Source organism: Berghia stephanieae, chromosome 2 (genome assembly GCF_034508935.2).
Source record: "Berghia stephanieae isolate SIO BIC M18660-M18661 chromosome 2, UCSD_Bste_1.3, whole genome shotgun sequence".
NCBI classification, from domain to species: domain Eukaryota; kingdom Metazoa; phylum Mollusca; class Gastropoda; order Nudibranchia; family Aeolidiidae; genus Berghia; species Berghia stephanieae.
Genome location: NC_088361.1, coordinates 85,933,555 through 85,961,181, shown reverse-complemented (window position 1 = coordinate 85,961,181; position 27,627 = coordinate 85,933,555). Strand labels below are relative to the sequence as shown.

General features: G+C 34.0%; 1 protein-coding gene across 2 annotated transcripts; it reads left to right on the top strand.

The window, feature by feature from the left end:
* The first annotated feature begins 2,070 nt into the window (after positions 1–2,070).
* On the top strand, positions 2,071–25,470 carry LOC144965720 (dynactin subunit 2-like). Of its 2 annotated transcripts, none has more exons than XM_078901343.1 (13): positions 2,071–2,397; positions 3,883–3,951; positions 6,185–6,272; positions 9,057–9,124; positions 9,795–9,890; positions 10,639–10,802; positions 13,848–13,995; positions 15,276–15,341; positions 16,132–16,170; positions 16,850–17,005; positions 19,011–19,113; positions 21,954–22,045; positions 22,917–25,470. In XM_078901343.1, exons 1-13 carry the CDS (start codon positions 2,359–2,361, stop codon positions 23,004–23,006), a joined length of 1,218 nt encoding a protein of 405 aa, XP_078757469.1. In that variant the 5' UTR covers positions 2,071–2,358; the 3' UTR covers positions 23,007–25,470. The 2 variants fall into 2 exon arrangements, with proteins under 2 accessions (XP_078757469.1, XP_078757468.1); XM_078901342.1 differs by having other exon boundaries at positions 2,346–2,566.
* Positions 25,471–27,627: the final 2,157 nt, after the last annotated feature.

Sequence of the window (27,627 nt, the reverse complement as noted above, 5' to 3'; positions counted from 1 at the left end):
GACGAATTGGCTCCCCTAAATTAAAGGGTGTGTTTGGGTTTAAATTTTTGGGGCCAAAAAGGGTTTTTCAACACCAGTCACAATGAATTTCATTGTTTGTGAAACAGAAAATTTAAAAAGGGTTACTTTTTTTTTTAAAATTCTTACAAATTATCAAACAACGACGACCTGTGGCTTACCCTTAAAAGCCTTTAAGGCCCTTCCCACTGAAAATAAAATAAAAATTAAATATATATATTATATTTTAAATATAAATATATAATAAAATAATTTTTTTTTTTAAAAAAAAGCATTGGGAGAACATTGTGCTTTTTTAGTCAATAAAAAAAAAAGAACGGCGCACAACTCTACTGAAAATTTAAAAAATTAGAAATGTTTTTTTTTTTCAGATAGAAAAACAATAACTTATTTTTTTTTATAATTTAATCAGTTTGAAAGTCGTTGATCACACAGATTCATAAAATACGTACCGACGACACTAACACTCTCAAAATCAACCAATTTCGTCACTGTAAAAAGTTGTCAGTTTGCGTCATCTATTTATGACATCAAGTATTATAAATACTTCCGTTGTGTTGTTGATTTAGCGGTGATCAGTGTTGTCATGTAGTAGTATGTTCTAATTGCGTGTATGTTTATGTGTGTGCGTGTGTGTGTGTGTGTGTGTGTTTGTGTCTGTGTGTTGTGTGTGGTGTATACATATGTGTGTTTGTGTGTGTGTGTGTTGGCATTTTCAGCAAATCATGGCATTCATAGTGATATTATTCACTTGATCACATGAAGGTATTCAGATTTACACAAATTTTAAACAAGTTTCACCGATTAACAACGTCAACTAATATTACTGCTGATATTACGGTCGTTTTTATGCCATCGATGTGATAATTATTGCCCTGAGAAATATTTAATTAAACGTCGGCAAACTGTCAATTGTATCTGTCTAGCTTATAGCCCGAACAAACTTGACAATTTTCGCGTCTGCTTCCGATTTTCATTTGACCTCACATAAGTTAGGTAAAGGGGGGACATTCCGAAAGCTCCTACATCCCCAATATTCTTTCAATTTGTATTTTCACCGTTGATCTTTTGTCAGGCGTTTATTTATTCGATTTGTCATCATATAGATTTGTGAGGCTTTTTTTCTATTAGGGTTAGTCATAAGTCTTAGTAAAGGTGCTGGGGGGGGGGGGGGGGGGGGGTGGGACATTCCGAAAGCTCCTACATCCCAAGTATTCTTTCAATTTGTATTTTCACCGTAGATCTTTTGTCAGGCGTTTATTTATTCAGTTTGTCATTATAACTCTAGAACAAACCTTGATAGATTTGTGAAAGTTGAAAATTGACCATTGTTTTGATTCTCGGCCGCCATTTTAATTTGTGAAGTATTGAAAGGTAGTGCAAAGCAGTCCGAGGGTTTTTTTTTTTTTCTATTAGGGTTAGTCATAATGCTAGGGTGTTTATTTTCCTATTAGGGTTAGTTAAAGGTAGTCTAGGTTTTATTTTTTTCTTGGGGTTAGTTGAGGGAATATTTTTAAGTTGTTTCCCTTTGTAGGAGCTTTCGGAAGGCCTCCCAAGTCAAGCGTGGTAAAGACTTGTGACTTATTGATATTGATATATACTGACTGATAAACTAAAATCATGCCGAATAAAGCATGGCAGCGACGACAAGCACATCGATTAAATTGTGCATCGAATCGTAATCAAGCTAATCAAGAAAATGATTCAGGCAATATCGAATGAAAATAGTTCTTTCCCCGCGAAATTGCGGGCCTTTTACTAGTATATATATATATATATATATATATATATATATATATATATATATATATATATATATATATATATATATATATATATATATATATATCCTAGTAAAAAAAACCCGCAATTTCGCGGGGAAAGTACTGAATATATAAAGAATATATAATTTATGTTAGAATACCGAAGTATATGAGCCTGGCGCAGCCTCCAAAGGGTTAATTTTGTCCTCTGCTGTAGCCGGAAGTAATGAGTGACGGCCCCTCATTCTGTGTGACAAGGACTGCCATATGGATACGTACTTAGCCGATCAACCAAAATTGACCAAACAGAGAATCGAATTTTGAGCACAAATTTTTATTTCATTGTTTTTTTTTCAAAAATATTTTTACTAGTCTAGTCCATTTCCACTCATCAAAATCGATGGGTTTTCAAGGGGGTATAAGTGTTTGTAGTGTTTGGCTACGTGAAATTCTATTGAGCCACTTTTGATGTCGAAATTGGCTACAGGGATCTCTGACCATCTGGCAGCCCTGTGCGTGACTCATAATTATTTACTCTTCTTCTACTTATTCTTCAGCCAGCGCAAACGAATTGAATATGGCAGACCCAAAATTATATGCTAATCTCCCCGGCATTGTACGTATTTTTAAACTTATAACCATATTTCAAGTGTGTATGACTAGCGGGGTAACTAGGCATGGGTTTCTACTGACGTGTACATTATAAGTGTTGCGATTGTTGGATTTTGATGGCTCGGGTAAAATTTGAGTTTGAGGATTGCAGAACAGAAAATCAATCCGTCAGAGTCAGTGGCATAATTTTAATTTTATTTCATTTTGTTGTATGTTTTTAAGAGTTCTAAAAATTTCATATTTCATCCTTCTCATATTCTGCATTCGTGAACGGTTTTCTTCTTAATTCACGGTGGGGAGGCTTTCCATTTCCATGTCATAAGTTCCTTGCAGCGATGGGAAACAACCCAGACCCAAAACAAAAGAAAGAGAGATGATTTTGAGGGGGTAGATGAAAAATATGGGGCTTGTTTTGTTTTTTTTTTTTGTTTGTTTTTTTGTGGGGGGGGGGGGGCGAAATAAGTTAAAAATAGTAGAAATGCGTTATCTGTCTTTATTTAAGCTTTTAAAATCCTTCTCTTCTCAAATCATCTCTCCTCCTTCCACCCCCTCCTCCTTATATTTATGGCTGTCATTATCCCCAGATACCTGTCAGGGGATAATGAAAATTGGTTATCCCCAGACACCTGGGGTTTTCTCTCTCTCTCTCTCTCTCTCTCTCTCTCTCTCTCTCTCTCTCTCTCTCTCTCTCTCTCTCTCTCTCTCTCTCTCTCTCTCTCTCTTAGTTCCTTTCTAGTTTCTAATTCTAGAAAATTGTCATATTCGTCCCCACTCCGATCTCAAAAAGTGTCTAAAAAGAATAAATAATTAAAAAGCAAACAAACAGAAATATTCATAGAGCGACCAAATGGTCAGATAGAGGAGAAAAAAACAAACAATAAATTTTTAAAAAAATTAAAAACAATTTTAAGAAATTCATGCTCAGACACGGAACAAAAGGTCAAACAAAAAGGAGAAAAGAATAGACTCGCACACAAAAAAAAAAAGAAAAAAAAGAAAAGAAGACGGAATTTAAAAAAAAAAAAAAAAAAAGAAGACGGAATTTAAAAAAAAGAAAAAAAGTGGCGGAACCAGGATTCGAACACACAACGTCGATTCTGGTAAAACTTCCAGGGCAGGCGACTAAACCATTCGGCCATGACACCCACTTCGAGGTCGACGCATATTGTGTGTATATGTAGTAACAACTGATTTAATGTTGGTTAATTTTATGTTTTTATAGATATTTTATTAACTTTCCTTATTTCTATGTGCATTTTGGAAACATTCCATATTCTGGAATGTGGATCATTGTTTAAAGGAGCGGACAGGTGTCTGGGGATAATCACAGCGTATATTTATATCACCATTAGACCATTATCGCTTTTGTACTAAATAATTTAGTAAATTATTGTTATATTAATATTATAATCGTTACTAACCTATCTGATATGCATTGTAGTTTGTACTGTTTGTTGAAGGTAATCTTATTGTACACTTTTCATCCCAGGACTTTAATTCACCTGATGTGTTTGAGACCAGTGATCTACCAGAAGAAGATCAACAGATTCCGGAACCAGTAAGTTTTGTTTTCTCCAATATGTCCCCTTTTGTTTCCAACATTCTCTTCCTTCACAGTGCAGCCTCTTGATAACACATCATCGGGACCAGAAAAAGTTGTCGTCTTAGGGAGTTGTCAATATTGCTGAGCAACCAAAATTAGCGAGGGGGGGGGGGGGGGAGGAGGAGGAGAAAGTATTTAACTATGATTGTCTGTTTCCAATACAGTGTTCATTTCAGCTGAAGTATTCTATCTTGAAAATAGTATCATGCTGCTTCTTGAAATGATAGAGCAGCCATTGCTTGCTTAGAAACTCGTCATTTCTAGCTTGGTCTATGATGATCCATCACTGTAGATCGCTCAACTCTGCTTGAACTACGTCAGCACAACTGCATCAGCATCAACATTCATTGACCGTCGCTGCTTTTTTCTCTTTAGTTTCAACCCATGCTGTTCAATTTTCTCTCGGTTCTTGGATGACAGTGGGCAAGTTATGTGGAATTCCCAAGACCCATTCTGTATGTAAGGCAAAGCAAGACAAAAAGCTAGCTTAAGTGGAAGTATTCAGTCACCAGTCAACTGCTGTGGTGCTGGCTCGCGTGCTAAAGTATTACAAGGTAAATGCGTTTATCACAGATTTTGTCCCTCAGTTGTGTCTAACACATTGTGCACTATCAAGAAGACAACACACATGTATATAGACTATTTGTTTAGATGCACAATGTTTTTTACAAGTGAAGAAAAGTCACAAAATCAAACAATTCATTAAACCAACAAGCCACAATGATATACCAGTCTGCTGGTTAAGCTTTTTCTCCACCTCGATTCTAGGTGATTCTCTCTCTCTCTCTTCCCCCCCCCCCCCCCCCCCCCCCCCATAGAGAATACAGGACTAGAGACGACAAACGGTAGGAAAACGTCATCAAAAGTGGCTAGTGAGAGGTCGATCGCCGCCATTTTCTTTTGTATGCAACCAGGGACGCTGTGCGATTTAATCTCTATATGAATGACTTTGACTGAGCACGATTAACCTTGATTTGTGGACGGAAAATAGAAAAAAAGGCCAGGTTTATGATGATAAACCGAATTAGACATATTAAACTACACTTTTACTTTTGTACATTTTGGACTTGGCTCCAATGATCGGTTTATATTAATAACTTTAAAAAATATTATGAATAATTTATAACTCCCTTATTTGTGGGGCGATTTTGTCATTCGTGGTATCAATATTATTGTAATAAAGAGATAGGAACTTGAGAGTTATTTTTTCTGACGCGAAATTATTATTTTGTAATTTTAGCACTAAGAAAAGTAGTTGGTAAATAAATTTGGTACACCTCTTTGATGTACCGCCACTGTCCTTTCGTGTAGAATTGTGAATCTCACCGTCGATGTATTACGCTATTGTTACGCAAGGAATATAACACCTTTTTGAGTAGGCCTAAAAGCTAAAATCTAAAAGTAAAAAATATAATTCTGAGGAATTTGAAAGTCACATTGTTGAAATCAGCTTGAAAAAAGAAGAACATCGGTCCTTATTTCAGAAAAAATCGGTTGAAAACCAACTGTTTTACGAATAAATTTGATTTTTAAAATTGCTTTTGTTTAATTTAGCTTTTTTTTAGCAACTTTTTTATTTATCGGCCGATTTTCTTGATTTTTATATCATTCTTTATATCTCAATGAGACAGGATCAGTGATATACTTTGTTTGTTTCAAATGTAACTAGAACATAATTTGGCATTTTTACCTATCAACCGTGCCTGGATAATATATTCAGCAACGTGGTGATTGTGACGCAACCATGCCATGAGCGTCTTCCAGTGTTTCAACGATGGTTCAGTTCATTGTTGACGGCTGTTTAGCCATGAGTGACCATAGAAAACGAAAAGGCGACTGCAGACATCAAAGGGTAGGCTTATATCATCAAAGGATGTCTACATGATTGACATGGCCATATAGGGAACTCATTATCTACTCCCCCATAAAGAATCTGGACACGAGAGGTCGAGCGCCGCCATTTTCTTTTTTATGCAACCAGGGACGATTAGCACTAAAAAGTGGCTGTTGCCTGGTCTGCTCCTAGTAGTCTGTGCCCTCTCCCCCCCCCCTATCTATCCAGCTTTGAATGGGTAGCTGGGTCTGTTAGATCTGGTGTAAAGTACTTTGCATCCTAACTGTTGTTAAGAATGCATTTGTAATTTAATACTCCAAGTACCAATAATTTTGATATGTTTTATCTATACAGACAGAACTATCAAGTGAAAGTGTGGAAAAAATTCCAATCAGCACAGATGCAGCTTTCAAGACTTTTCAAGGAAAGACACTACAGACAGGTAATTCAGGGTGATTCTTAAAGAATACGCCAAAATAATTATGCAGTTGTTTAAAGTCTATATCATAGTAGTGGACTGAATTAGTGGTTATTTGATAGAGTAGTTATCTGAGTTTGATTGGGTAACAATTTCACAGCTGTCAACGGTGTTGATTATAGCTGTTAGTTGATCTTTCAAGTCACTGATTCTTGCTGGAATGATGGAATGTATACTTGGTCTTTGCAATACCCCCACAAGAAAAAGTCACACACAGTAAGGTCCAGGGATCATCTGGCAGGCCAAGCACAGATAACATTCAAATAAGCTCTGACCCCAAGGTGCCACAATTCAGCTACACATGAAGTTATGCTGTAATATGACAGCGGTGACATTGACATGCCAAATGTCAGGCTCTTTAGACTGCTTTAATTTTGATGTTTTGCACTCTCTCGCTGATGACATTCTTACACAACTTATAAAGGTTTCCGTTCTGCATCTCATATCTCACCTTGTCTCAGAAATAATAACTTTGGTTCCATCTTTAAACTAGTAGAATCCATCTGTTTATTTTTCCATAGGCGTTTAGGAATGCTGATAAACTTTTAATATACGATCTATCAGGGATGCCACTTTTCCTGTTTTAGCCGGAAATCCGTTTTTTTTTACCACCAGTCAGTTTTAATCCGGAACCTCCGGTTTCTGTCCGTCGTCACTATTCAAAAAAAAAAAAAATGTTTTTTTTAAAGAAGAAGAAAAAAATCGCGATTGAGATTTGAGCTAGAACTTTTTCGTCGGGTGAATAATTTGAGCTGTCACTGCGGGTCAAATATTTGGGCACCTAAATGGTAGTGTATCTCCGCCCATCCCCATCACAATTCCTCCTTTTTAACAATTTTTTTTGATAAATGTTAAATAAACAGTGATTTTGAGAATTTCTCAGAAATTTTCCGCTGAATTTGCTGTCAAACATTTCCCTCAAAACCACAAAATCACCATTATGTCTTATGTCATATTTTGACACCTGTGCAATAGTCTTGTGAAATTTAGTGACGGTCCTGTTTTTATGACGTCGGGCCAGACTGAATGGCACCAGATGTCACAATTGACGCAGACGACCAGTGGTGTTCTTTGATTAGCTAGTTGATGGTGGAAGGGGAGGGACAAATCTCTCTCTCTCTCTCTCTCTCTCTCTCTCTCTCTCTCTCTCTCTCTCTCTCTCTCTCTCTCTCTCTCTCTCTCTCTCTCTCTCTCTCTTTTTCGCAACCATCCATTAAATCATCTGGTTATACAGAGATAATACATTAACCTAAAATAAAGCGATGGTGATTGGCTTAGTTTATTCTTCTTTCTTTTTACCTTTTGAATTTGGCTTTAAATTTGTGAGATTCTTGGATTGTATTTATAAGCTGAATAACCACTAGGTTTCGGTAAAAAATAAAAGATATTGTAGCCTGCTTTATAAAGTAAAAATCAAAACAAGACAACACTTTCTGGCCTTTTATTTGAATAACATTGTAGGCCTTTAACATGTGGAAAGGACAATTCATTAAACGTTTACAAAAATTAAATTTATGTTTAATGATAAGAATGGATTTATACTAGTAATAGTAATATATTATTACATAATGCCAATACAAAACTATGTTCCTGTTATTTTTACACTTTGCTTGAGTTTGACCGATAGACAGAGACATTTTCCTCCTTTTTGACAAATTGCTATTATTATCACTGAATAAAAAACACTCACCAAAACCACTACATCATCTCTACCACCACTACTATTACAACCACCACCACATCATCATCCCTACCAACACTACTACTACAAATAACACCACATCATCCCTACCACCAGTACTACTACAACTACCACCACATCATCATTCCTACCACAACTATTACAACCACCACCACACAATTATCTCTAAAGGACCACCACAACTACAACCACCACCACATCATCATCCCTACCACCACTACTACTACAACCACCATCACATCATCTCTTAGACCACTACTACTACTACTACTACAACTACAATCACCACCACATCATATCCCTACCACCACTCCTACTACAACCACCATCACACCATCATCCCTAGCACCATTACTACTACAAATAACACCACATCATCCCTACAACCACTACTACTACAACTGCCACTACATCATCATTCCTACCATAGCTACTACAACCACCACCACACAATCATCCATACGACCAGTACTACTATAATCACTATCACATCATCCCTACCACCACTACTACTACAACCACCACCACATCATCATCCATACTACAACCACCAAATGTAATTACACTTTCAACTTTTGAAATTCTCCGAGTCGTGTCAGAAATTGCTGCAAGACAAATTTTGGATCGCATCTCAGTGAATTTGAGTGAAGTTCAAATTTATAGGTTATGGTTGCATGGGTGGGTCATGATCTTCACAATGAAAAATTTTCTCCTTTTATGTGACCAGTCATTCTCACCCCTGAAAGCTATTGATGTTAATTTGTCTATATTTTGTTTTCAGTACCTTATTTTATCAATTTGAAAACTGTTAACTCTCCTTTCTTTTGTGTATTATTTGCTCTCAATTGCAATAATAAGTACTGAAACAATATTCCAAATTTGATATTTTTCAAAGCCATACAAAGCCCTTGATGTTGATTTGTATCTCGTCCGCGCAAGTTTTCAGGCTTTTTAAAATTTGCCAGGTGGCATCCCTGGATCTATGATTATAAAAATTTTCTATCATCTTTCACTGATGTGTAACTTCCATGTTTGTTTCCCCACAGACTTTTCAGATAATGTAGGAAAGGCCAGAAGAATTGGATATTTTACTGATAAGACTGAATATGAGTTGGTGAGTTGAAAGAATAGTGCTTTAAAAAAATATAGCATGAACCTTTTTGTCTCAGTAAATCTCAAACCTCTCTCCAGATTGGCAAGATGAGAGGATATATTATTTCCATAATATTTGAAGGCTTTAATATGGAATTTCTCTCTTCAGTATATGATCACCTACCTAATGTTGGAACATTATTTTAGAATATAGAATTTATTCTTCCATGATATGAACTGAAATTCTTCACACATAGGCTTCCAATCACACGTTATGAGAGTTCGATGGAGAAGCTTGTACAGTCTGCTTATGTAATCTTTAGGGTTTTACTTTAGCAAGTAAGAAAGGAAATTAGAAACAAAAATGAAGTCCAATTCATTAACTAAATCAAGAAATGTTCTTTATCTCACCAATATTCAAAGTCAAGGACGAGTTAAAAAGATGTTGATGTAAAGGAGGTTTGATTTTAAAGAAACAATCACATACATCATCAACCAGTGTAATCCACCATGCAATGTACACTAAACTAAAAGATGGGTAATATTATAGGCTTAAATTCAATTGCTTAATAGTTCAGTTGTTCAATTTCTACATACTTGGACTTAGTGATTCATTTTGCTGTTTCAATCACTTCATTGCATTAACTTTGATATGGTAATGCCTTCAATAATGATTATTTGCTTCCTTTTAGGCTGAAGCGGGGGCTTCTAAAGAAACTCCTCAGCAGAAATATCAGCGACTTCAACACGAAATCAAAGAGCTGGCAGAGGAAGTGTCTAACATTCAGGTTTTTCTTTTTTTTTTTTTTTCTTGTTATGATACTTTGCATCAATCATAATCAACTTTCTTCTATCCAATACATTTTTGTCACTTTCCTTAATCAACATCCGATTTATCTTAATTTATCTTTATTTCATTGTTCAAAATGACCCATATTTTCAGAACATGATCCTAATAAAAATGGAAGTTATTGCAATTCAGATATTCTGAGATTGAATATAGGAATTTCTTGATCTTACAAAACTCCATTTCATGCTTGCATTTATCCTATCTAATTCTGTACATTTTAACTGTATTATGATCCTTATGATGAATAACCCTATTCCATTTCATAATCATTCTAAATATTAATTTTTAAAAATCATGCATTTTAAAACAAAAATGTAGGAACATTTTATAGCACAATACCCACTCAAATCACGTTACAAGGGGTCCATAGCCAACAACAATATTAACATGTAGATCGAGACATGATTGCCTTTTAAGCGATATTACAATTTTTTTTCTGACAGAGGCAACTCTGTTAATGGTCAGGTACTCATTTTACACCTTAGTATGGTCAGGGGATGTGAGTAAAGAGCCTTTTCCAAATACTCAACTATGCTGCGCTCAAAGGAGGAATCAAACCCTTGACCTTCCAATCTGGAGGCGATTGTCATACTACTAGACCACATAGCTGCACATAAAGATATAACTATAATCTTTTCTTTTGCCAGTGAAATTTGATGTGTATTTTTTTATTCTGTTCTTAATAGGAAAATGTCAAACAAGCTGGAACAAAGGATGAGAGTATGTCCCCAGTAACCCTAGGCAAAAATCTGGAGTACCTTCAACATCAACTGGCTGATCTGAATTTAGAGAAGCTGGTGGGGCCAAATACTAGCATTGATCTGTCTGATCCACAGGGTGCTTTGCGACAGTGAGTGTTGATGTCTGATGGTGTTGAAGAAGTCATCATTAGAAGTAGCTGAACTTGAGATCTCTTGCTTTTCCATCAAAGAAATTATATGCATATAATTATCTCCAATAATAGTCGATAGCGCCGTTAAACACCTTAAAACAAACAAACAAACATTATCTCCAACAGATGGCTTAACATGTTAGATCTGACATATTATTTGTATTGCTCTCTCATATGCCAACCGTTCTGTTAAAAATGGGTTTGTTCAGTATTTGACTTCCGGAGTCCGTAAGTCCTTATTTTTAGTTCAAAATCCGTATTTTGTAATTTTTGACTAACTTGTGCCGCTGGTTCGGATAAGTAAGACTAACTTGTGGTAAACAAGGCATGTGAGCCTAATGAATTATTATCATTGATCCATTATTATTACTATTATTATTATTATTATTATTATTATTATTATTATTATTATTATTATTGGTGTCCAGTGAGAGATGATGAGCAGGGTTTAAATTAGCACAGCATAATCTCCATTCCTGTGTAGCTCTTTAATTTGAATTATGCCTCTATCATAAATGATTTTCAACAATTAAAAAAATTCCAATTGTTTATATGACGCCTGTTTTTTACAAAAACCTTTCATAATGTATTGTAGATTTGCATAGAATATGGATGTTAGCCTCCATATACTTCTAAGACTCTTTCCGCACTAGGACAAAACTGTCCCAGGACAAATTTGTCCTGTCCCACTGGAGAAACTTCTATTCAAACAGGACACACCTGCGCGAATGCATTATTTTTTTTTTTTACAAGATTCAAAAGTTTATTTGTAGGCAATTGCCAATATAACTCATACAAGAATATAATTTTTTCATCAACAAATCAAGTAAATAAAATCAATAATAAAGCAATGCAAACAATGATAGTAATAATGATAATAATAGTAATAATAATAATGATAATAATCATAATCATCATCATCATAATAATAATAATAATCATAATTAATAATAATGATAATAATCATAATCATCATCATCATCATAATGATAATAATAATAATAATAATAATAATAATAATGATAATAATCATCATCATAATAATAATAATAATAATAATAATAATAATAATAATAATAATAATAATAATAATTAATAATAATAATAATATTAATAATTATAATGGTGATAATAATAATGTAAAATCTTTTAATTAATAGATTAGTTATTTAATAGGTTGAATTATAAATTAATAATTTTAAAAAAAGTCCTTGGTACAACTCAAATAATTCACATTTTATGAATCAACATAAGATACGACATGACGATAATGATTTTTTACACTGTACAATGGGATTTGTTTACATAAGATTTATATAATCATGAAATATTCTTATAGCAAGAGTGATGTACCAGGTTGGCAGTTATATTTCTAACCATCCTAAGTTATTTCATTTATTTTACAATTGTGCTTCTTATGTATTGGTCCTTATCAAAGTTGACGCAGTTGAATTCTTTCTTTATATTGTCTGTTCTGAAATTTTGTTCTCATTGTGGAAAGTGTCATTTTGACGATTCAAATGTGCTGGTACTAAACCCGATAATTTAGCAACATTTGGACTAGCCTCTGTTATCTCAAACTTGTTAGTGTTAGTAATCGTAATCAAAAAGGCTGACTTTTATAAGTTGCGATTCGATGAAGGGGGGGGGGGGGGCAGCCGTCGTCCCCTCATCCCGGGCCAAATGAGCGTTCCTTATTTTATTTTTGAAAAGTTGGCAGCTATGCTCTCTATCAAGTGGATGCTTTTGTGTCTTATATTTTGAATTTTTTTTTGCCAAAGCCAAATAGAGACAAGGAAAGATGGTAAAGTAACCTTATAAAATAACAGTAATTGTGAAAATTTCATGAGAATGGGAACATTCCATCACAGTCAATTTATATTTGATCAACCCTCTTTATTTTATTTTAGATAAATGCTTTCTCCATAATCTCTCTAAATTTCAAGGCTATGTATTTTTTAAAAACTGTAGGAGTTCACTTCTGTATGTAAAAATATATAACAATTTGAGAAAAAAGCAGTTAAAATTTAATTAAGAAATTCAGTCCTACCTTTGTGGTTACTCTCAGATGTGGGAATATTCAAATATTGGGTGAACACATATATTGATGTTTTTATATCATCATTTAGGGCTTAATCTAAGCTTTCCAATGATGTGTGACATACATTGGAGTGCTGATTTCGTAGAACTAGGAGATGAACTTTGGTATTTGGAAGATGTTTTCGATGGGCAACATGATGAGGGAAAACATGTATTCTGTGTGTATCAATCCTGGAATTTAATCTTTCTTCCGATTCATTATTCACACTACATAATAAACAAATTATCATTTCATTTTTGTGGGCATATACTACCGTGGGTTGGGAATGACAACAGAACAGAAACAATTATTGTCTCAGTTTTTATTAAACACTTCAATTCGGGTTAAAATTCCTTGATTATACAGATAGTCAGCTATCGCACACATCGTAACTGTGACTCATCACCTCAAAATGGTATTACATAATGGTGAACAAGGTTCTGAAAATTGCCTTTGAGTTCTAAGTTATGACTTTTTATTTGATTTTAATAAGTCCCATTGAGAAGAATATGTGTCTCCACAAACTACTTAAGTCTCAAATTTTGTAATTTTAATTATTTTTACTTTAATTCAATCAATTTTATAATGCTTGTCACCTCGACGTAATGCTTTATGGAGGCGGTGGTTCATAATTAACCAGTTAACTGCTGTACCGGCAAGGTCCCCGGATTGAGAGTTTTTGCCAAGATGAAGGTCATTTAAATCGATCGATATTTGGACGAGTTTTTTTTGGCCAAATTTTTGAAAATGTGTTTTTCCAGAGTTTGTCAGTTAACTAGTTAATGTAAATTATACGTGGTTGGTGTAGAACAGGTCTCAGCAATACATATGAACCTGAAGAAATCGTCAATCATTGCTATTAAAATTTTAAAACAATTTTTTTTACGAGACCATCTTCCTTTGTACTGTTTTTGTCCAATCAGACGTTTGATGAAGCAGTTGGAAAGCTTTGGACCAGGCGCTGCTGAGTCAACTAAGGACAAGCCTGGAAGCACAGGGGCTGTGGGTGATCATGTGTCCTATGAGCTTTACTACAGACCGGAACAGACTAAATTCAGCAAAAATGCAAAGGTCAGAATGGCTGCGCAATATAGTGCAGAGCGTTTATTTTATATGGCAAATGAACTGCAACAATTTCCAAATACTAAGAAAGTGCCAGACCCATGTGTTCAAAATGTTTAAGATTGTGCAAAGATTTATAAAACAAGGTAGCAATTTTATAAATATTCTCCTCTCCACGGCAACCAATAAAGTTCTCGAAGGAGGCAAGTTCTGAGGGAAATTTAGATTTTTCTAAAATGAGCTTAGCTGCATTATTCTGTAAAACTTGAAGGCTGTTTGTTTTTTTCTTTTTCCACATGTACCAGTAAGGAATTTCAATAGTCCAACTTTGAAAGTATGAAGGAATTTATCACAACCTCTGCTATTTTTGTTGGGATAAGGTTTCTAATTTTATTAATTCTTCTGATTTTAAGATACATTGTTCTTACAAGGTGATTGACTTGACTGGACATTGAAAGATCAGTGTCAACCAACACACCGTGGTTTTTTTATGCATTTAGAAGAAGAAATAAAGTGATTCCTGAAAAGAAAGCCCGATCTATCATTTTAAAAAATATTGGTCAAATTTGTAACATTTTTGCCAAGGAACACAAAATTACTGGCAAATCTAAAAATTATAAAGCTATCTTTTACAAATTTATATATGAGTAACTTGCAAATCTTTTAAAAATAAAGGTTAATTTTATCACCCGTTGACTCAAAAGATTATGTATAAAATCAGCTAGGGCTTAATGATCTGTTTTTTTAATGTTGTGAATCGCCATCTGGCCACCCATTTACCAGATTCATCTTCACACACCCACAGACTTTATTACTAGACCAATTTTGATCGCTGATGACTCAAAAACATTCATCTCGATCTATGTTAATTTCTACAATACAGTAGTGTAATAATTAAAATAGATGAGGCCCTGTTCATAATAGCCTTAATTTCCTTGCAAATATTGCAGGTTCTCCATTAGTATTGGAAAAAAAAATATATGCATGTATGACATAGTTGCTTTTTTTTTCACTTATTGAAGTATAATTGATCCCTTTGAATTCTGAATTCTTAATTCACACACAATTTGAACTGATACTCTAGTTCTACCTGTTCTTGAGTGGTCTTGCTTGAGTGCAGTTTAATTTTATATCATTCATCTTTTTAGGATCCAAGTCTGTCGTTCTACCAATAATAATATGGTCAAAAAGGGTAACAAGCTCTTTAAAATCTCCAAAATCAAACATCATTTTATATTCCCAGATGATTCTGTGTTGTTCACATGTTCAAATTTTTTCTTTTAACACAGGTTGCAAATTTAGAAGAAAGATTAGAACGTCTGGAGAATGTTATTGGCAAGAACCAGGATAAATTGGTATATGTTTTAAATTTATGTCTCTTTTCTTTTTTACAATGTTCTAATATATTGTAAAAAGTAATAAACTAAAAATGAATATAACAGCTTCAAAAAGAACAAAATACAAAACACAGAATGTTTGGGGCTCAAAACCCTTCTTCAGCCAACAACAAAAAACAATTAAAACATAAATACATTGCTAAAAAAAACAGATTGACGGCAGAGAAATATTCAGCGCATCCTTTCTCTTTAAAAATCGTGAGATGACTAAAAAGCCAGATTGACGGCAGAGAAATATTCGGGACATCCCAAGATTTTAATACAGCAAGGACTTGCTGAATATTTCTCTGCCGTCAATATGTTTTTTTTAGTAATGTATTTATGTTTTCATTATTTTTTTGTTTTTGGCTGAAGAAGGGATTTGAGTCCGAAACATTCCGTTTTTGGTATTATGTTATTTTTAAAAAAGATATTATATTAATTTTTGTTTATTACTTTTTACAGTCCACAGCTTCTAGCAGCTTAGTATCACTTTGATCTTTTATATTGATGTATTTTATATTGTCAATAATTTTGCAATATTTATTAATTCCATAATGATCATTTATAAATGTCATTTTCATCTTGATTTGGTGGTGATTGGCTCCAGTAATTCAAATGTTGCAATTATGATTGAAATATTGTTACCTCTTCAATTAATTTTATTTTCAATGCATATCATGATAACAAGCACTTATATAGCTCTTATTATGTATAGCCGCAGGATACTTCAACACGTTCTTAATTAGAAATTTTTTTTTTTTTACAGAGTATTCTCACAGCTGACACACACAATAAATCTCTAATTGTAAGTATTTTATTAAAAAATTATTATTATTGACAAAGAAATGAGGAAACTTGTTATAACTGCATGGGTGTAAGATGTCCAGTATAATCTGGATTTCCGGCTTTTTGAAATTGATTTTATTTCTGGCATCTAGATCACCCTGACATAATACTCATACCTGCCAACTCTTCCATTTTTTGCGGAATCGTTCCAATTTTCACTAGTCTTTTCCGCTATTACACCATTGTTGGTGGTCATTTTGATATCAAATTCCTATTTTCTGACATTTTGATATCAATTTTGGAATTTGAAGGGTGAGAAGGTCTGTTTTACCTCAGAAAAGATAAACAAAACAAAACAATTTAAAAACAACAATCAGAATCAGAAGTTACGAAACGTAATTAAAGAGCAAATAAAAAATTCTCCTGCCTCCTATATTTTTCAGTATAACATCCTCCACATTTGCATTTTTGAAATAACGTGGTCCTGTTTTCATCAAAGAAATGGTTATAAAGTGTAGTAAACTGACTGGCATTTTACACAACCATGTTATGAAATTGTGGAAACTTTCTGGTGCCTATTTACACTCATAAGGTAATTTTTACATCAGTTAAACGAGTAAAGGTAAATATAGAATCTTAAAACAGTATTTTCCTTTATATGTTGATCTTACATTCTAAAATTTTGATGTTTTCAATAGGGGGCTGTTGCAATTTTGAACACAAAACTATCTCTGCTGGATCCGTCCAACACAGACACAGTAGAGGCCAGGTTGAATGCCGTTCTACAACAAATGCAGCAAATCTTAGAGAAAAAAGAGAAGGAGCCACAGGCTGATCCAGAAAATCATAAAAAGGTAAGTGGATGTTATATATCTTCATAGTGACCAACCGTCCCAATAAAATTGACTGTCCTGATTTGGCAATCTGGAGGGAAATAAAAAATAGAATGAAATTCGTGTATTCTTTGGACGCTCCCAGTTTTGTGATGTCGGCTTAGACAGGCTGCTGCCAATTGTCAAAAGTGACACAAGACAAGAAGTGGTCTTGGATAATATGAAATTCGACAGGATATGGGAAAGGGGTGTTGCTAAATGGTCTACGGTATATTGTGTTTTCAGGACTTTTAATTTTGTGGTTTTGTTTCTTTTTATATTTTTGAATTACTTATTTATTATTTATTTTGAAATAAAGAATTACTGCACCAATTTGTATAATATTCAGATCTCTCTCTCTCTCTCTCTCTCTCTCTCTCTCTCTCTCTCTCTCTCTCTCTCTCTCTCTCTCTCTCTCTCTCTCTCTCTCTCTCTCTCTCTCTCTCTCTCTCTCTCTCTCTCTCTCTCTCTCTCTTTCCCCCTCCCCCCCCCCTTATATCTGTTTTCCAACATGCTTTCTGTCTTTGTCTTGGAATGAGATTGCTTGGTTTTGTCCTGGCCCTGGCCGGAGTCCTAGCTGGGGGAGGGAAACAGTCAAATGCATAGTTATTGTTTTGGGAGATGTTTTTTTTTTCCTTGTAAATCATTTCTCTGTTATGTATTATATTTGTTATTTTGATTTTATAATGTAAGCATTTGAGTGTATTCCTCTTTGTTGGATTTTGTGCTTGTGTTCGGATGAGACTTATAGGTGATCTCAAACTAAGTACATTGCTGGTATGCTCTTGGAAATCTACATCTGATCCCTATTTGTTCCCAGTTCCCCTTTGTCTTACTTTCTCTTGGGTTCTTTAATTGTAATTCTAGAACTTTTTACTATCCCATTTTCTTCCTTTTTACTGGCGCTGATATAACCTAAATGTGTTGCAAGCGCCGTAAAACCCTTAAAAACAAACAAAAACAAAACATCCCTCTTTTTCTCTCTCTCTCTCTCTCTCTCTCTCTCTCTCTCTCTCTCTCTCTCTCTCTCTCTCTCTCTCTCTCTCTCTCTCTCTCTCTCTCTCTCTCTCTCTCTCTCTCTCTCTCTCTCACACACACACACACACACATTTTATCATAAGATCTATCCGATTAAAGTTAAGTAATAAGTTACAATAATGAAATATAATTTACTTAGGAAACAAAGAGATTTTAATTCAGATCTTTTTTCTTTACAATGTCTTCCAATTTATTTAAAAGTAAAGTAACCTTGTAGACATTATGAATTTTTTTTTTTGTAGAATGGATAGTTACGTCATATAAAAACTCTTTAAAATTCAAGTGATATCTTAAGCTTGGAATTAATGTGAGTATAATAGTGTATATTACATGATATCACCTAAAAATGGTATATTGTTTCATTTTGTATGAGGTTTGACAGATGGACTGATAAATTTATCTCCTTTTTGACAAATTTCCATTATCTTCACTGAAACATGTTGGATGCCTGGGTTGGATATTTATTAGAGACTTTACAGGAAAGGCTAGCTTTTACTATGCACTTAGGGGACATTTTATCAGTTACTATACAATCTCAATCTAGAGTATATTTTATAATCAATAAATAAATAGTCCAAACATACTGCCATTTGGGTCATGACAGGGCGTGTTCAGGCATCCTGTTTTAGTTCTTTGAAAAGTTGGTCACTTTTATTTTTTTTTTTTTTACTATTTTATCCATTCGTTTTTGTCAGAAATTAAAATGGCAAATAGACAGAAAGATATTACTTTTAACTCAAATTTTATAATTGAATCTTCATCATTTGGTCCATCCTGGCATTACAAGATTTGGCAGTGATAGGTCACTACCAATTATTTTTTCATCAAAAATCATAATCCATATGACAAGCATGAAATTTCAAAGGCATTATTGATAATTCATAGATATGCCTGTCAGATTTTAAAGATTTAACTTTGCTTTCGTTACATTTAAAAAAAACCATTCCAGATAGAGGAACTGTATCAACTTGTGAAGAAGTGGGAGGCCACTGCTGATTCCTTGCCTCAAGTGGTTGACAGACTGATTTCCCTGAAAGAGTTGCATGAACAAGGTAGTCATCAAATAAAAACACGTATTTCCCAATTTCTAAAAATACTTGCACCAGTAAACCCCTTCCGCACTAGGACAAATGTGTCGTGTCCCACTGAAGAAAACTTCTATTCAAAAGGGGTACAGCATTAGGACAGGACTGTCCCAGGACACACCTTGCGTATCGCTTGCGCCAATGCATTCATTTTTTTTTTACAAGATTCAAAAGTTTATTTGTAGGCAATTGCCAATATAACTCATACAAGAATATAATATTTTCATCAACAAATAAAGTAAATAAAATCAATAATAAAGCAAGGCAGACCATGATAGTAATATTGATAATAGTAATAATAATAATAATAATAATGATAATAATCATAATCATAATCATCACAATCATCATCATCATAATAATAATGATAATTATAATGGTGATAATAATAATGTAAAACCTAATTAATAGATTAGTTATTTAATAGGTTGAATTATAAATTAATAATTTTTAAAAAAGTCCTTGGTACAGATCAAATAATTCACATTTTATGAATCAACATAAGATACGACATGACGATAATGATTGTTTACACTGTACGATGAGATTTGTTTATATAAGATTTATATAATCATGAAATATTCTTAAAGCAAGAGTAATATTATTGCTGCTGCTACTACTACTACTACTACTACTACTACTACTACTACTACTACTACTACTACTACTACTACTACTACTACTACTACTACCACTACTACTACTACTACTACTACTACTACTACTACTACTACTACTACTACTACTACTACTACTACTACTACAACTACCTACTACTACTACTACTACTACTACTACTACTACTACTACTACTACTATTAGTAGTAGTACTACTACCACTACTACTACTACATCTACAACAACAACAACAACAATTACTACTACTACTACTGCTACTACTACTACTACTACTACTACTACTACTACTACTACTACTACTACTACTACTACTACTACTACTACTACTACTACTACTACTACTACTACTACTACTACTACTACTACTACTACTACTACTACTACCACTACTACTACTACTACTACTACTATTAGTAGTAGTACTACTACCACTACTACTACTACATCTACAACAACGACAACAACAATTACTACTACTACTACTACTACTACTGCTACTACTACTACTACTACTACTACTACTACTACTACTACTACTACTACTACTACTACTACTACTACTACTACCACTACTACTACTACTACTATTACTACTACTACTACTATTACTACTACTACTATCATTACTACTACTACTACTACTACTACTACTACTACTACTATTACTACTACTACTACTACTACCATTACTACTACTACTACTACTACTACTACTACTACTACTACTACTACTACTACTACTACTACTACTACTACTACTACTACTACTACCAGGCCTGTAAATCTTCCGTCTATTGTCGGATTTCCGACAGTACGATTTTGCTCTATAAGTGCTAAAAAAAATAAAATAAAAGATAATAGTAAAAATAAAATTCGTAACGCCAAAGAACAGAACCAATAAAAAAGAAAATAAAAGACTTTTATTTCGTTCCTGGAAAAAATTAGATCTTATTCCGTTTCAAATGCCGACTTAGCAAAAAACTAACCAAAAACCTTTTTATTTGTCGCATCAAAGACAAAACATGCCGTCTATCAGTTAGATATAATATTATCATGCCACCTACACGCTCCGCTAGACGTTTATGTATCCACTGCTTGGCTACCGTGCCACAGCCAGCGAGAGAGAGGTCGCGAAGTTCGAACTGTACATGGTTTCATCACATAGAATTATTTTTTGAATTGTTCTTGCTTTTTTATATTCAGAATTGAAATAAATAAATAAATAAAATTAATGTACAAAAACAGATAAAATGGACGTTTCAGGTTTCCCCTTCATCAACAAAACAGGATGAATGAAAAACTACAGACGAATGAGATAATGTGGTAGCGGCGTTGTTAAGATGCATAAACAAAAACATTGATGGGCAGGAAATTTTATGCTACTTTGTGAGGAAGCGCGAATTAAAACAGAGCAATAGAAATTTATAAAAGGTGCGTAATTAATTAAATCAAAAGAGGGGAGGCGGGTAGGAACTGTGTAATGCAGTATAGAAAGTGAAATAAACTAAAGTGTGGATTATTGTTGGAAAATAAATACAATGGAATTGGAAATAAATACAAAATATAAGGGATGTAGGTATTAATATATTAGTGGCATTAGCAGCAGCAGAAGCAACAGTAGAAATAATAGTAGTAGTAGTAGTAGTTGTAGTAGTAGTAGTAGTAGTCATAGTTGGGATGAAGAAAATAAAGACAGGCATTGCAACTTTGACACGACGCCGCCAAGTCGGGGACTTTTTTATCCTAGTGCGGAAGGCTGCTATATTTTTCTACTATCACAAACGATATGAACACGGGACTGGGACAGTCCTGTCCCGTTGATTTTGTAGCATTTCACAACGGCTTGGGACACAACGGGACTGTTTTGTCCCGTCCCAATAGGTGCGGTAGGTTTCTCTAAATTATATATGTTACAGATTTGGGACAGGACTGTCCCAGGACAGTCCTGTCCTAGTGCAGAAGGGGTGTAATGATACCAGGCAAAATCTTACAAACAACACTTATAATATTTGTGGAGACATGCAACACTCATGAAAGGAAAGCAAGCAAATTTTAATTTTCTGGTTTCAAGTTTTGAATTTCTTTATTTTGATTTTCCTCATCTCATTGAATTTATCAGTAATGTTGTCCTTACAGCAAAATTGACTTTTTAAATTTATCCTTTTCAGCATTAGAGTTCAGTCAAGCTCATGCATTCTTAGATACAGCCCAACAGAAAGTGAAGTCAGCAATAGGGTCACACAACGACATGCTGAAGCAGGTAAGAGACACCTTTCGTCAGTGTTGATGGTTTTCCACTGATCTGCGGAATCCACGATTTTGAAGACAGGAAGAATTTGCTCCTTTTCAGTCTGTTCCACAATTTTCGGAACATCCCGCTCTTCTGCTGTTCTTTTGCAAAGTTATCATTCACTTTTCATCTAAAAACGATCTGTGGAGACCTCTAGACTGTGTCACTATCAATGATAGTTTATCATCTCTATTGATTGAAAATGAGGGTTAGGGGCGTTAAAAATGGGACTTCAAAATTTTCCACTTTTTTCGCCTTTTGCAGACCTGCCTAGGATTACGAAAAATTTGTAGAAATACGAATGTTTGGCTCCAGCTACAGAACTGCATTCGCCTCATTGACTCAATAAATCTTGTTGATAAGGAAAGTTTGGTTCCTTAAAACCTATATTCTTTGACTTTGGAGCATTTTTTGGATCATGCTGAGGACAAATTATTTATTTCTAAAGCTTTTTAATGTGAATTTTTCTTTTCATCCCTTGGAAACTACGAATTTTTGAAAATTAAAGTAGGCAGCTCTGCCTTTTGTCACCATCAGCACTGTTTCATGAAGGACATAGAATTACTATTGACCTGATATTGCCATCAGTTTTATTTATGATAGGTTGTTTTTTTTTTTTTTTTTTGTTTTTTTTTTCTTTCTTTGTCTGGTACTATTTCATGACACCTTTTTTTCAGATTTTTATCTTACACCTAAGCCTGCAAGAATTACATACAAACTAAAATATTACTTGTCTTATTTATTAATTCGGGTGTTAATAGACTTTGTTCCTTTTTAATATTTTGTTAAAATTTGTCAAAAATGTTTTTTAATTGTCTTTTTTTTTTCGTTGTCATTGCAGTTGAAAGCAAGTATGCAAGACAACAACAAGATTATTGAGAAGAATATAGAAAGCATTGAAAAGAGACTTAAGGCCTTGGAAAAGTCATGAAGACCAGCTTACCCTTGACATCAACCTACTATCAATACAAAATCTATTTGCATTTGAACCTGTGACAAAATGCCATGTCATTGTGGTGCTCCTAGTCTTTTTCATAGAACAAAATAATTTCTTTCTTAAAATTAATGATTATGTTCATTTGTATCTATCTGTTCTTCCTCATTACAAAAAGTTCAACTCATTGACAATGTTTTTGCTGCCTTGTTTGATTAAGGCACTTTCATTGTTGTTTTGTCTTGAATCATTTATGACTTTAAGCGTTACAGTTTCAGTTACATCCCATTTCGAAATAGGTTTATTGTGCTGTTACATCTGTTGATGTAGCATGCAGTATAATGAATTAATTAAACCCAGGAAGGGGATGTGAAGCCACTCTCATAATTCTTAAGACTATATTCCTCTTTACCAAAAAGATATCCTTTTAAGAATTAGAATATATCGAATAGCGGCGTGAAATAATTGAAATTTTAAACATTTGTTGTTTTTTTTTGTTTTGTTTTTCTACTCAGCACTAAATGCAATGTAATGGAGATTTTGCTGCAGTTTTATATGTAAACTTTTACAGATTTTGTCGGGTTCCAGATTTTACATAATCATTTTTTTAAAACATAAATAGTAGATTCTAATTACTATGGGTTGCTTTAACTGGGACATTACATTTGAAACTTTTATCAATGATTTATAGGTAGATCTCTATTAATCATTTGAATATCCACAGTACAGTTTATATTATGAAGAGGAAGAGTGCATTTTCTTTGGGCTGAAATCCTGTTCAGGGCTCTAGTGGTGTTGAAATGTGTTTCATGCTAGCTGAAGAAGTACTTTGCTACTGGGATCTACTTATGCATTCTTTACTTGAATCAGTTCTGGCTTCATGATTTTTTAAATTTTTTTTATTTTATTGAGTTTATATGACCAAATAGTGCTATAAACATCATAGAACTTTTTAAGCCACTATCAATAATAATAATAATAGTTGTTGTGATAATATTATTAGGGGGTCCTGATAGCTTGATCAAAGGGACAGATCGATCCCGGGTGCAGTTTTTCTGTCCACCCAGCAGTGATTGGGTAGCTGGATAGGACAATGTCTTTCGCAAAGTACTTTTTTCTGCGATATCTAACGGTGTCCTGTCCAAAGGGTCGCAAGCAACTGCTATTGTCCGTTTCACCCGATAGAAACCAAAATAAACTGGCTCCTTGGGCATAATGGCTCTATAGGACTACTTTTAATACTAATGATAATAATAAGATGAAGAAGAACAATAATAGTAGTAATCATAATAGTTATAGTAATAATAATAATTTAAAGAAATAATAATAACCATGATAATAATAACAACAAAACCAAGAACAACATTAACAAGAAAAAAGAGCAAATAGTGGATTGTCATTGACTCGTTCAGTGAATATTATTAATTTTGATTATCTAATGTTCATCCCTTTCCCAATTTACTTAATTTTAGCTGGAATCGATGATATGGGCTATCTGTTAATATCCACATTCATTGAAATTATCCACATTTTTATTTTATTTGTTGTCAAAATATTATATTTGTACTTTTTATTTTTTAGCTTATCGTAATTGGGAAGTCGGAAGGAATTAGTGCAATGTTATTCTCCATTAACACCCAACCCTTTATGTTTCATCACAATAACGAGTAACTTGGGATATATTGGAAACCATTTATGAAATGAATTCATTGTTCCTGGCTAGTTCATTCTTGGTTTTAACGTATTTAAAAAATATCAACAAAAGCACATGACAAACTTGCATTGTTTCAGGAAAATAATGTTTACAGTTAGTTATTTACACTGTCTGCCAGTTATTTGATTGGCACAAATTTTAGGAACTTAAAAAAAAATGTAATTTTTGTCATTTTGTATTTCATTATCCGGTAAAAGCGATATCTGGTCTATTTGGGACTGGGCGAGATCGGTTAGACTTGAGTGAACAAATTGTGATTTCTTTTCTTAACTTTTGTATGTTTATGAATTGACAGATGTTGGAATTATGAAGAAACTAGTGCATTTTATTATTGTATCCACCCCAACCTTTTTCGTTTAACCACAATAAAGAGTAACATGAGATAAAGGTACACCATACTTATGAAGCGAAATATACATAATGACATTTCATTGTTTTTGTTTTAGTTAATCAAACAAATCTGAACAAAACCGAATGCTAACATTTTGTCATGTTTGAATTTAAAGAACACATCCATAAGAGAAACTTTCAAAAAAAATATTGCTATTTACTGTCTTGAGCTCAGCAAGAAGCAAGCACCTTTTAGATTAGAACCACTTATAAATTTTCCATTTTTAATATTCATTCAGCATGCCAATATTTATAGAGAGTATGGATGCATCTTTTATCCAATTGTATTGCTCTTGTCTTTCATTTGCATATAATTTCTCATGATGTAATCATTAAATGTCAATTTGATTCAAACCATACAACTATATCTGGTCATTGATTTGCAGAAAACAATTATTTAACAATTTTTTACTCATATCATGTTCTCTATCGATGGGGGTCTCGATTGCTCAGTTGGTAGAGCACTCACTTCACACGTAAAGTAAAGGGACCAAGATCCATCCCTGGTGCTGTAGAGATTTTTTTCTGACCCTATATATCTTTTGTCTCCTTCCAAATGGCTTTGAGTCCTTTTTATTGAAAAAGACCACTTGGTTCTGTCTGGACCCTCCAGGAATCTCGCTGAGAGGATAATATAGTCGGATTGATTTATCTTTTTACAAGAGATGGTTTTTTGGTGGTTTTTTTTTTCTTTTCTTTGCAAATCATCTTTCTATTGTTTAATTATTATATTTTAAAACCCATCAGAATATACCTTCTTGGCAAGATCCTGTGTTAGTCTTTAGTTGCACACAGGTCTGTTTCAATCTAGAAACGAATTGATTGCTACTGGAAACCACTTTTGTTATCGGTTTCAACTAGCACTCCTTTGTCTAAATCCAGATCACCACTGGTATAAGTCTTTTGCAGCTTTGTGGTCTTGCTGTAGGTATGACACTCGCCTTTCTGGGTGGAGTCTTTTTGCTGTGTCTTCTTTCCTCCTATATCGGTTTTCTGAGTTGCTTTCTTTCTTGGAATGGGATTACTTAGTTTTGTCCTGGCCTTTGCCAGAGTCATTAGCTGAGAGGGAAATAGTCAAATGTATAGTGTTAGTTTTGGTAGGTGATATTTTTTTCCTTGTAAATCATCTCTCTATTATGTGCTGCCCGTTATATTTATGTTTTGAACATAACTTGTAAACATTTGAGTGTGTTCCTCTTAGTGAGATCCTATGCTGGTGTCTGGATGAGACATTCAGGTGATCTCAAGCTAAGTAAATTGATGGCATGCTTTTGGAATCTACATCTGTTCCCTATTTTAATCCAATTCCCCTTTGTCTTACATTTTTGGGGTGATTTAACTGTAATTCTAGAATTTTTTAATAATCCATTTTCTTCCTTTTAACTGGTACTGATATGATCTAAATGTTTTGCAAGCGCTGTAAAACCGTTAAGAACAACAAACGCTCGCCTTTGGACATTGGTCCATGGTTCGTCCTGCTGACGGTGGTGCAAAGTAGAGTTCTTGGAAAAGACTACTCAAATTGCATGAGTAGTTGGCTGTATAAAAAAAGTCAAACATTATGTCTTGTCTTACATGTTAGTATTGCTGTTGACTTGGGACCAGTTTAATCACATTCAGTAGAAAGTGCGCAAGATAAATTCTCTAATTTTTTTTCTGTCCTTGCTCAGAATGAGACTAGCTGGTTTTGATCATGCCCTGGTTAAGGTAATTTTAAACGTTGAATAATTTGTATGTCTCCATGGTACTCCGCAAAGATTTGGTATTTATAATATCTGAAACCATTTTGATGTCTCCCTTTAGGTGGGGATCCAATGCTGGCTTCTGTGTAAGTGGCCTCAGAATGGACACACTTCTGTTCTTACCTTTTTTGCTTTTTCCCGGGCACTGATCTACCGATCCAAAAGAAAGTGATGTGGGCAATGAACTTTTATATTGAATGTCCTCTAGTGCGTTCCTTTTCTCTTAGCTTAGCATTTATAATATATAGATAGTTTGAATTTGAAGTTGACGTCTCTCAGGTCTTTGTTATTATTTTTTGCCATCCGCGTTTATGAGTAATTCTCACTTAACTGTATTAACCTGACTATAAACTATCATGATTACACACAGTTTTGTGTGTAGGTCCGGTATACTTCCGATGGCAAATGTGAGCATTTTATCTATAACTATAACCTAATAGTATAGAGTCGCAAGGCCTGACAATCTTCATAAAAACCGTGATCGTGTTGGGAGAAGGGGGAGAGTTGATCTATTTTGTCCCTGTCTGATGTTCTTGTCCCATGATAATACAACTTTGTGATGTGGCGTAGGAGGCGTTCATTTACACTGACCTCCCATAGCAGGCAGGGAGGTACATACTGTGTCTTCTATCCCCTTATATCTGTTTTCCAACATGCTTTCTGTCTTTGTCTTGGAATGAGATTACTTGTTTTTTCCTGGCCCTGGTCGGAGTCCTGGCTGGGAGGGAAACAGTCAAATGTATAGTTAGAGTATTGGGAGATGATATTTTTT